The following is an 11,894-nucleotide window of genomic DNA, read 5'->3' on the forward strand; positions in this document are numbered from 1 at the left end:
CTCGCCCGGCGGGTTTCCCGGGGCTACCGCCGGCGCCGCCGCCCGCTCGTCCGCCGCCCTGCGCCATGGCGGGCTGCGCGGCGCGGGCTCCGCCGGGCTCCGAGGCACGCCTCAGCCTCGCCACCTTCCTGCTGGGTGCCTCGGTGCTCGCGCTACCGCTGCTCACGCGCGCCGGCCTGCAGGGCCGCACCGGGCTGGCGCTCTACGTGGCCGGGCTCAACGCGCTGCTGCTGCTGCTGTACCGGCCGCCGCGCTACCAGGTGCGGGCCGGGCGAGGGTCGATCCGGGGTGGCGCGGCTCAGGGACACTTTTCTCCCCCTGGTCAGTAACTGCCTCTCACGACCGAGTTCTGCAGCCGTGAGTTAGGTCGCTGGACGGACCCCACCTCTCCAGGTCGAGCCCCCTCCACCCTGTGGAGTAGGTGTTAAATTGCAGTTCGTGCCGTTCAACAGCTGCGACAGATGCGCGTGGGGTGGGGAGTGAGCGAGCCTACGAGTTCTTTTATGTAATTGAAGGTGTGGAGATCTACCTGCTGCCAAGTGTGAGGTCAAAAGCTCCACAGTTAACGTGGTGAGGACTGGGCGCAGAGTCCCCGGTGTTCTGACCAGTCCCTGCGCGGACTTTGGAGAATGCAGCTAATAAACTAGGGTTAAGCAGATTCCCCGTAGCCCCGAATAATAGTAATAGTAATGGCAGCTAAAGTGTACGTGGCGGGCACTCGTAAGTGCTTTACCCCAAAGGGTAGGACAGTTGTCATCCCCATGATGGCGATGAGAAACCGAGGTTCAGAGAAGCCAACTTGCTCACAGCCACACAACCGTGAGGGTGGGTGTGAGATTTGAACGCAGGCAGCCCTACTTCACCCTCTTAACCTCTGAGCAGAGGAGCTCTGTGTGCTTGCCAGTGGGCTGGTTATCCCAGGGTCGTCTGCAGTCTGGGCTAGTGCTCCATTTGAACGGCTGGGTGACTGAGCTTCTTTTGGGTCCCTTTCAGATAGCCATCCGAGCTTGTTTCCTTGGCTTTGTGTTTGGCTGCGGAGTGCTGCTAAGTTTCAGCCAGTCTTCTTGGAATCATTTTGGCTGGTAAGAAGTACTCTGGGAATAATGGTATTGAGGCAAGAGTGGACAGATCAGAGGGTCAGTAGTGGCAGTTCCTTATTTCTGTGTCTCATCTCAGAACGCTGTTTAGGGTTCTATGGAAATGAAGTCTCCTGGTTTCCACTTAGATTTCCACATTTCAGACCAGGCAAACTTGTGGCCATTGGTTGATTCAGGTGGAAACAAGTCTCCTTGGCACCCTCATCAAAAGTGCTCTCATCTGCAGCTGCTGGGACAGCATTGAGTGCTCTGATGAGTCCTTCCTGGAAGAGGGAACAGGTCCTTTGTGATGGGAAGAGGCAAGGCTCTGGCTTGTCTTCATAGGCCTTTTCCATCTCTAATTTCTGTGAGGTCACATCTAGTGCAGCCCCTAAGGCCGGTGGAGGATTTCCCCCTATGTTGTGAGTTCAGTCCCTTGAGCCTTCTAGTCTCTGACCTGGATAGGAACCAGTGGCATCAAGGTAAAACGTTTTATCTCCTATTCTCAATGCTCTGAGCCCTCTAATCCTTCTTTGCTGGAATTATTTCATTTTTGTTTAATTTAATATCTGACATATCACTTTATTTTGATATTTCTCAGTTTCATGTTTTACCACATATAATGTCATTTTAAAAGGACCAAAGGGTCCATAATGCCTCTCTGACCTTTTTATTTATTTAATTTTTTTGGTCTGTGACATTCAGAAACATAGTCCCTTAAAAATCCCATTTTCTGTAAACCTGAGAGAGTAAATGCTATGTGTGGGTGCCTGATGTTCACTCATACATGACAGTAGGACCCCCTCAAAGAATTAGGGACAGTTCAGCAAGCCCAAATCTCTCTTTTTACTTATGGTTAACTGTATTCACTTACCCCAATTTATCTCTCTCTCTTTTTGTTTTTAAATAGGTACATGTGCTCCCTGTCATTATTCCATTATTCTGAATACTTAGTGACAGCTGTCAATAATCCCAAAAGTTTGTCCTTGGATTCCTTTCTCCTGAATCACAGTCTGGAGTATACAGTGGCTGCTCTTTCTTCTTGGATAGAGTTCACACTTGAAAACATCTTTTGGCCAGGTTAGTGCCCTACTTTCCTCCACCTGTAGAAGGGTGGCATTTACGCAGACTGAGGATGGTGACATTGGTTCACCTTTCAGGTCTAATCTCCCCTGAGCGATTTCCCCCAGGCCTCTATCTTCACTAAGCTATTTATAAAGGACAAGCTCTGCTCCGGAATTCCACTTCTGGATTTTGAATTGAGGACGCACTGACCTTTTGCTGTAAACCTTGCATAACATAGTGTACTATCTATTATGAAGCCTCAAACTTCGATAGTCATAATCCTCATTTTACAGTCAGACACCGTGTGATCTGTGCATTTTCTGTGACTTGAGAAGTTTCATCTGAAGATTTTGCTGGCAAAAACCTTTGCATCTAGAACCTACTCTGAACTTCCTACACCAATGAAATAAAAATGTATCTGGCCCCAGGATTCAGGCTGGAAACCCTGGACCTTTCTCTGCTTCTCTTAGCTGTATTCATCCCACCTGAAGGACATGACTATGGGGATGGCATAGAAACCTGAACCAGGGAGCCCATCAGCTTTAGAGAGGAGGTCCTCTTCACGTTGACACTGTAATTGGCTTATTGGCACTAAAGTAAATGGATGAACAGCACAATTTAGGGGAACGCGCTTTCTTATCATTAAATTTTCATGTGATGGCAAATGCTAATTGCCCACAAGCTTGTTTTCTGATGTTTCTATGCTTGGGAAAATAGGTTAATTTTAAGCAGCGAAGAGGGGAGCTCAACAGTCCAGTGCTTTTGCTCTCTGTCACCAATGTCTGTCTCCTGCAGAACTGAAGCAGATCTCCTGGCTCAGTGCCACTGGGCTGCTTATGGTGGTCTTTGGAGAATGTCTGAGGAAAGCAGCCATGTTTACAGCTGGTTCCAATTTCAACCACGTGGTGCAAAATGAAAAATCAGATACCCATACTCTGGTGACAAGCGGAGTGTACGCTTGGTTCCGGCATCCTTCCTATGTTGGGTGGTTTTACTGGAGTATCGGAACTCAGGTATAGTATCAAATATAACACTAGTTTCCCTAATTTATTTTTTTTACATTTTCAAAATTGTGTATGATTCACATACCATAAAATCTACTATCTCTAAAGTGTACAATTCAGTGGTTTTTAGTATATTCACAAAGTTGGTGTCCTTTAAATAGGTACATGCAATAATAGTAATAATAAATACATAGGCATATGTACTCTCTAGTGTGTTTCGAGTGATAACCAAATAAAAGTCAAGAGAACTGGGCCAGCAGGTGGTGTGGTGGTTAAGGGTGCTGGACTCCCACATGGCTGACTGCGGTTCAAGTCTCAGACCTGGCAGCTTATGTTCTCACTTTCTCTCTCACTCTGTCCCTCTCTGGTCAAATTTAAATAAATAAAGTTTAAAAAATTATTAAAAAAAAAAAAAGTCAAGAGAACTAATTTAGTCCTTAATGTTTTTACTACTACGTACATAAAATCTGGGCATGATGGGACCAGTAGATGGCATAGTGGTTATGTCGCTGGACTCCCACATGGCCGACCGTGGTTTAAGTCCTGGACTCAGTGACTTGAAACTCAACATCAGGTGCAGGTGCATGTGTGCCTAAGATCCTGAAAGGAGAGTGAAGGAGAATGGATTCTGGTGTGGTCACCCCCCAGGAGGGTGGTTTTTTGCTTTCTGTCTCTCTGTCTCTCCAGCCAGCACATGCGCCCTATAGCAAAAATCTCTCTTAAAAAAAAAAAAGAATCAGGCATGATAAATTCTTGATGATTCTCAGTGCTATCACCCGCCCTGGCACACCACTTCTGCCTCTTGAACTTACATCTGGAGCACCCTAGTGGCGTTGGGACAGAGATAGGACTTTGAGGAGGAAGTGCCCTCTGCCACACTTGTGATGGGTTAACCAGTTTTCACAGAACTAGGTGTTAATGAGGCCAAGGTCAGTGTTAGGTTAATGAGAACTGTAGAGGTTTGTTCTGTCTCAGGCTGCAGACCAAGGCTTTGTTTCTTGACAACTATCTCTTGATTTGTACTCTTGATCCTTGAAAGACTTGGCCAGAGAATGTGAGCAGACCTTAGAAAATTCACCTTGTTGGGACCAGCAGTTAGTGTAATGCCTATGTCGCTGGACTCCTATGTAGTCGACCGCGGTTCTAGTACTGGACCCAGTGGCTTAAACTCACACTGGGCACATGTATGTGAGTGCCCAAGATCCCGAGAGGAGACTGAAGGAGAAGGGATTGTGGTGTGGCCATCCCCCATGTGGGGTGATTTCTCACTTTCTCTCTCTGTCTCTGGCAAGTGCATGGACCCTATAGCAAAAACCTCTCCAAAAAAAAAAGAAAGAGAAAAGAAAAAAAAATTAATCTTATCTTTGGAGAAAATCCCTTCAGGGCCCCCAGACATTCTGTTGTTAATGCCTGGTCCATGGGGACTCTCTAGGGACTCTCTGGTTTAGTGGGGCAAATTACCAACAGCATTTATTTTACATTTTGTATTTCTGAAACATATAGAGCTTCCCTATTAATGATCATTCATAATCTCTGGGAATAGTTGAGTAAGATAATTTGCCATAAATGTTTGCTTACTATATGAGGGGACTTAAAAAACTTGTGGAGAAATGGATTTAAAGTATGAGTTTGAGGCCAGCTGGTGATGTGGTTAAGAGGGCTGGATCCCACATGGCTGACTGTCTGGTTTGAGTACTGGACTCAGCAATTTGAAAAATGCTAGGCAAGTGTGTGTGTGTGTGTGTGTGTGTGTGTGCAAAATCTAGAGAGGAGAATGGAAGAGAAGGGATTGCAGAAAGGCCATCCCCCTAGCAGGTGCATTCTTTTTCTTTCTCTGGTAAGCACACATACCTTATAGAAAAATTTTAATAATAATGATAATAAAGGTACATGAGTTTATTTTGGTGTAAAAATACGTGTAATATTCATATAGTTTCATAGTACACATTTCCCATGACTTTTTTTTTTTTTTTAAAGGAGTTTGCCATTGGGCGGGCGCCTGTGTTCAAAGAGAGATTGTGCTGGGGCCAGCAGATGGTATAGTGGTTTTGTCGCTGGACTCCCACATGGCCGACCATGGTTCAAGTCTCAGACCCATGGCTTGAAACTCAGACCAGACACATGTGCATGTCTGCCCAAGTTCCTAAGAGGAGAATGGAGGAGAAAAGATTGTGGCATGGCCGTCTCCTGTGAGGAGTAATTTTTCACTTTCCCTCTCACTGTCTCTGTCTTTCTCTCTCCAGTAAGTGCACACATCCTATGATAAAAAACCTCTTAAAGAGAGAGAGACTGTGAGAGGGAAAGCAAGAAATCACCCCCCAGGGGAGGTGGCCACACTGCAATCCCTTCTCCTTATTCTCCTCCTGGGATTTTGGGCATGCATGCACATGCACCTGGCATGATTTTCAAGCCACCAGGTCTGTGACTCAAACCAGTCGACTGTGTGGGAGTCCAGCACCTTAACTAGTATGCTACCTGCTGGCGCCTTTGGTGACCTTTTTTTTTTTTTTTTTGCTATAGGGCGCGGGCGCTTGCCGGAGAAACAGAAAGTAAGAACTTACCACCACACCCCCCACCCCGGGAGTGGGTATGGCTACGCTATAATCCCTTCTCCATTCTCCTCTTGGGATCTTGGGCATACATGCACACGTGCCTGGCATGAGTTTTGTTTTGTTTTGTTTTCTTTTTTTGAGATATTTTTGCTATAGGGCATGGGCGCTTGCCAGAGAGACAGAGAGAGGCAGAGAGATAGGAAATGATAAATCACCCCCTACGGGGGATGGCCACGCTGCAGTCCCGTCTCCTTCACTCTCCTCTTGGGATTTTGGGCATGCATGCACATGCACCCAGCCTGAGTTTCAAGTGTTGGTTCTGGGACTCGAACCATGGTTGACTCTGTGGGAGTCCAACAATGTAAGCATTATGCCATCTGCTGGTCCCATTCTGTGAACTTTTTTTTCCCCCTAAAATTATTATTTATTTAATTTAATTAATTTATTGTTATTATTTTGTTTGCTATGGTACACATGCATTCACCAGAGAGAGGCAGAAAGAGAGAGAAAGCAAGCCACCACTTCTGGGACTCAAACTGTGGTTGACCATGTGGGATCCAGCGCCTTAACCACCTTGTATACCATGTGCTTTGGGACTTAGGAGCTTTTCGTACCAATCTGACTACAGTTGTTTTACATTGTGCCCCAGAACATGTGCAACACATCTTTCCTGGAACAGTACTTACTCTTACTATGGACAAAACACTCTGCTTCCTGTCTTCTTCTCTGTGGAGCTGCTCATGCCGCACTAAACTGACTTTATGGCACAGAATCTAGTTGGGGGAGTGGGAGGGCAGGGAGCTGGACAGGAAGACAGTATTGGAATTACACTCCTTGTTTTGGGGAATTCATATTAGGGATTACAACCCTGACCTGAGGGTTGTAATCAAAGAGATTGACCTTTCCTTGTCATTGTTAGATATCTCTCAGTTAAAGATGAGCAACAGTAAGGTATATAAAAAAGCCACAGTGATGAGGGTTCAGTTCTAAAGTGAAAGTATCAGCATGCATTCAGACCCTAGCAGTGTTGTAGGAGTCTCCTGGGACTGGGCACAAACATCTCCTGGGTGTTGGAGGGAAACAGATGCTGGCAAAAGTACACGGGCCACACTCACCATGATAACTTGGTGTCTTCTTCTGTCAGGTGATGCTCTGTAACCCCATCTGCGGTGTTGGCTATGCCCTGACGGTGTGGCGATTCTTCCGTGATCGAACAGAAGAAGAAGAGATCTCGTTAATTCACTTTTTTGGAGAGGAGTACTTGGAGTATAAGAAGAGGGTGCCCACAGGCCTGCCTTTCATAAAGGGAGTGAAGGTGGAGCTATGATGGGCAGTGGTCAGGAGGGACCGAGGGGCCTCTGACCTGGTACAGCCTGGACAAAACTGCTTCCGGTCGGCCACGCTGTGGAATGAATTTTCTTAATCATTTTATATGTCACTAATTAATTATTCTTCTGGAATGTCACTCAAGACCAAATGGTCAGAAGGCCTTCGGACCGAAGGGCCCACCAGAGCAATCTGTTCTTGTGCTGAATCAAGGTAGGGCATAGATTAAAGATGAACAAGGAGAAAATCACAGCAATATTCAACAGTGCCCCTTCAGCAGAGACCCGGTGAGAACCCAGGCCACAGCCCATTGACCCCCGCCCCGGGCCAGGGTGTGTTTAAGTTGTCACCAGGACTCTCTGCTCTCAGTATTGCTTCTACGGCAGAAAGGGGTAGCGGGCATCACTGCTTATCAGCATTCCAAGTCCACGTACAACCTTTAATTTAACCGGACGACACAAACAGCACAGCTTTAACCTCTTTATTTCTGTCCTTAAGTGCATGAGCATCTATACAGTTTCAAAGATACTTCCTTATAGAGTGCTTTGGCGCTTCACATATTTAATCGTATTTACATATCTATTTTTTATAAATAGCAGTATAAGTTTAAAGGGGACTCACTTGGTGTTTCTGGCTCCAACTTTTATATGGCAACAAGTCAGCATAGACACCTCCAGACGATTTGCCCAAGTGTGGTTTTATGTGACCATGGCACCCTAGGCCTGGAGACTATGGGCCACCAGGGGCTTTTCTAGAGGGTCTTGGCTCTTGCTCTCTTCCTGTTATTGGCGACAGGCCGGTCAAAGATGTGTCATTTTCCCTTTATTTAAGCCGTGCTTACTGAATACCTGCTCTGTGCAAGGCATCGTTAAATGTTGAAAAATACTGCTCTTCATTTATTTGGGATTCTACTCTCATTTCACCACAGTTTATTTTTGTGTTTCAGTGTAAATCTTTTCATCGTTTTCTATGTTCCATTCTCAAAATTAAGTCATCTCTCATGCCATTTCCAACTGTCTTTTCCCAAGGGGTTTGAGCATACACAGCTACAAATTCAAGCAGATCGACTCTCAAAAATAGTCTCAAATAGAGCAAATAATCCCCACCATGATTCAGTCGGTATTTTTGTTTTACAATTTTGGGGAAGAATAGTCGGCTTTATACATCAAACATAGAAGCTTTAAGAGGTGAGACCATTGCTTAATTCCAGACTAGACAGGAACTTAGCCTCAGTGTGAGATCCTTCCGTGCAGTTTTGTGGTGGCACTAATGCAGAGCGAATGTGAAGGCCGTGGTGGCAAGTGGCCAGGGCACTGCTCTGTCACCGTGCCACATAGCTTGCAAGGAGCCACTAAACCTTTCCGTGCCTAGACCTCCCCATCTGTAGAATGGGGTCAATATCACCTACCTCACAGGGGTGTTGTGAGGACTTAGACAAAAAAAAAAATGTCAAATGTTTTTAATACTTAGATGAAGGGGATGATATAAATGAAATCTATACTGTATATGAGTTACATAAAAATGGGCAGACATTTGGTTTACTCTACCAGATACCTAAAATGTATGTTGAAAAGAGCATTTTACCAACTCAGAAATATTACTTATTTCTAGATTTCATGGCTTGCTTTTTTCATTCTTATATATACCAAAGAGGTTTATGGATTCATTGATTACTGGCATCCCACTGCTGGATTTGATGGCCATGCAGTGAGATTCCGGCCAGGGCTATGACTGACGCCATCAGCAGTGAGTTTCTCTGGAGTGAATGATCCCCAGTGAGATGTCAACACTCATTAGCTCTGTTTGAGAATTGGAATTGAATCAAAGTCTTAAATTTCTCTAGACTACCCTTAGCAAAGAAAGCTCCACTTACTAATATTGCAGAGGGGGAGAGGGAGTAATTGGGTTTTCAGCCCATCCCCAGCTCTTTGAGGGGGAATTATTTCTTGCTGCTTCTTAGTAGGATTGGACTCAGCCTCCATTCTCACTGGGGCTATGCAGTTGTCTTGTCTTTTTTTTTTTTTTTTTAGAGGTTTTTGCCTTAGGGTGTGTGCGGGGGTCGGGGAGACAGAGGGAAAGTGAGGAATCAGCTCCCCCCTCCCCCCCAGGAAGGATATCCATGCTGCAAACCCTTCTTCTCCATTCTCCTCCTGGGACCTTGGGCATGCATGCACATACACTGGCGTGATTTTCAAGCCACTGGGTCTGGGACTTGAACTGTATTCGGCCATGTAAGAGTCCAGTGATGTAACTACTATACCATCTGCTGGCCCTTGCAGTTGTCTTTTGATAGAGAGCAGCTTATGATGGCCCTTGATTTGTGGATATTTAGACAAAGGTGTTGGCATTTGATGTGCTAGAGGCCAGAAAGCCCACTACATCAGGCCCAGCAGCTTTAGGGAACCCAGGTCAAAGGTTTTAGGGTTTTGCTGTAAGATGCTGCTCATACCATGGGGGACCTGACATTGTCTTCTGCTCCATTTTAAAGAGTAATTTCAGGGGTGAGGTGATGAGAGAGCATTGTTATAATCTCAGGGCAGAAATCAGCAATGACTAGGGATAAAAGATGAACTATTGGAGGGCAGGATTTGGCAAGTGGTTGGTTAACTTTCATCCAGTACTGTGCTTTGAGTTCCCCCACCCCCCCACAGGGCAAGTGTGCTTGACCAAAGAGAGACAGAGAGGGAAAGTGAGAAATCAAGGGGGATGGCCATGCCACAATCCCTTCTCTTCCATCCTCCTCTTGGGATTTTGGGCATGTCCACACATGCGCCCAATGTGAATTTTAAGCTGCCAGATCTGGGACTTGAACTGCAGTCGCTGACCCCTATTTTTAACTTTGTAAATTTAGCAGTGACTGGCCCATGACAGAGAATCAAGTTAATGAAGTAAACGGCTTTTCATGTATTCACTGTAAAGGCCACATCACCCACTTCCTCAGCTGAAGAAACTCAAGGGACTTCTTTTTCCATTGTAGGTTTTAAGGTGGAGATTCTTAAGTGGAAAACGGGTACCGCACACAACAAAGCTCCTCTGAAACATTTCAGGAGGGTTTGCCAACTGCAGCTGAGAGTGGCGGTTTACAGACAGAGGAGAGTGAGCCATTAGCAGGGTAGAGAGCAAAAGACAGTGTACCTGACGTCCTTTCATTGGTGTGAACTGCTTCTTGAGCCTAAAAAAAGGACGCTTTATTAATCCCTTCCATTTATCTGCTCATCTGGGGGATTGACATGACAGGGAAAAACATTCCTATTAGCCAGTCAGGCTGGTAAGGTTTGACCACAGCTCGTGGGTAGCAGCCCCCATAGCAGGCACGGTAAAGCACTGTGCCTCCTCTGCACTTTCTACTGCTGTAGGTAGTATGATGTCCCACCGTAGTCTGCTTTTGTAGTGATTTGGCAGAGTTAGAAGACCTCACCCTCTCGTGGTGGGACATGCTCACTGTCCATGTCCTGCTGTAAAAGACTTGACACATATCATGGACGTCCATGTCCAGCCCATCCTGAGTGGAGGCAGCCCATACCGTCACAAGGAGAGTAATTTAACAGAGTAATTATTCTACTCTTCTTTTTACATACAGAGATGTTTATTTAAATATTTTAAATGGGATTTTCTTTCACAGATACTGATTATTCTTTCCGATTCTTAAATAAAACTGTACTTGATTTCACTATGAACACAAGTGTGGTTGTGTGAGATGCAGAAACTCCAGGGTCACGTCACTGCAGGATAGGAAACGTCCAGAACCTACAGCATCAAAGTAGGTATATTTTTGCCTCCTCCATTCAGTCGTGAATTCCTACCTCTAGCCAGTTTGTAGTGATAAGTTCCTGTTGCCCATTAGGCTACCATGGAGGATTGGAATGCTTTGGAATGTGAATGTCAGTGCTCTGAGATAGGGGCAGGGGCACGGGGTGTCTATTGATAGATACATTGATGGGCAGGCCTCCTGAGCACATAGAAGCTGTTTGCTGTTTAAACCACTGAATCAAGCAGGGTATTTGCTTCAGAAGTGACCATCTAGGCATCATTTTGCTCCCTAAACCATTAACATTTTAGTTCATGCAAGTTACTTTTTTAAAAAAAGAAATTAAACTCAATAAAAAGGGTACTGTGTAGAAATGGAAAGTACTAGGAAAAAGCTACTACAAAAATGGTTGCTGCTATATGATGCTTTACTATCAACAGAAGGGGAACGTAGGAGAGTTACAGTAGTTTGGGGGAAGAAGTGACTCTAGCCGTGACCATAGGCTGGCCAGGTTCTTTCCCTTGGCTTCATGAACTTTTCCTGTGCCATGCAGGGAGAGAGGCTGGAGCAGAAGTCCTTTGCCCTCTGGTGAGTCACTATTCCGATTGCAGGGTGGAACTTTCTAGTGGCACCAGGTTAGCAATGGGGCGGTGATTCCAGAAGAACTAGATTCCTTCAAGGTATAGCAGGTGCCCCACAGTGGTGGAGTCTGATTACCTAAAACTCATACCAGGAGGGCCTGACACTCAGTAAATAGATGGTGAAGGATTGTAGGCTGGTGTTCACTCACCGAACATTCTCCATAGGGGCTGGCAAATTGTCCCACGCTACTGTGACAAGGACCAAGACTTCATGCATGTGAACATAGTAAAAAGCAAAATTTAGCCCAAACCAAAGAATTGAAGATTATGACCTGTCAGAGTCTCTGGGCTTTGCTCTTGATAAATTATTACGTTGTTAAAAAAATAACCACGAGAACCACCTCTTCTTGGACGTCCCAGTCTTGAAGTGCAAAACCTGGGACCAGTCTTATTTGTTACATTGAGGGCTCTGTCCCTGTGGGGTTGTTCCCCCATTTTTCTCCTTGGGTCTGTGGTGATCTTTATTTTTCAGTGGAGGCTCT

The 11,894-nt window shown here is 45.6% G+C and overlaps 2 protein-coding genes across 3 annotated transcripts in view; one reads left to right on the forward strand and one right to left on the reverse strand.

The window, feature by feature from the left end:
• Window positions 1-26: 26 nt before the first annotated feature.
• On the forward strand, window positions 27-8,812 carry ICMT (isoprenylcysteine carboxyl methyltransferase). 2 transcript variants are annotated; one of them, XM_014586605.2, is made up of 6 exons: window positions 27-260; window positions 994-1,082; window positions 1,987-2,156; window positions 2,937-3,154; window positions 5,666-5,694; window positions 6,842-6,936. In XM_014586605.2, exons 1-6 carry the CDS (start codon window positions 66-68, stop codon window positions 6,843-6,845), a joined length of 705 nt encoding a protein of 234 aa, XP_014442091.1. In that variant the 5' UTR covers window positions 27-65; the 3' UTR covers window positions 6,846-6,936. The 2 variants fall into 2 exon arrangements, with proteins under 2 accessions (XP_014442091.1, XP_006145463.1); XM_006145401.3 differs by lacking the exon at window positions 5,666-5,694 and having other exon boundaries at window positions 6,842-8,812.
• A 1,495-nt stretch (window positions 8,813-10,307) lies between these two features.
• The window catches only part of RNF207 (ring finger protein 207), a 26,085-nt gene continuing 24,498 nt past the window's right edge, over window positions 10,308-11,894 (reverse strand). The window contains exon 20 of the mRNA XM_006145402.2: window positions 10,308-11,891. Within this exon, the coding sequence (XP_006145464.1) occupies window positions 11,874-11,891 (18 nt within the window). The 3' untranslated portion in view covers window positions 10,308-11,873. The remainder of the gene's footprint in view (window positions 11,892-11,894) is intronic.

Source organism: Tupaia chinensis, unplaced genomic scaffold, assembly GCF_000334495.1.
Source record: "Tupaia chinensis unplaced genomic scaffold, TupChi_1.0 Scaffold000146_1, whole genome shotgun sequence".
Taxonomy (NCBI): domain Eukaryota; kingdom Metazoa; phylum Chordata; class Mammalia; order Scandentia; family Tupaiidae; genus Tupaia; species Tupaia belangeri.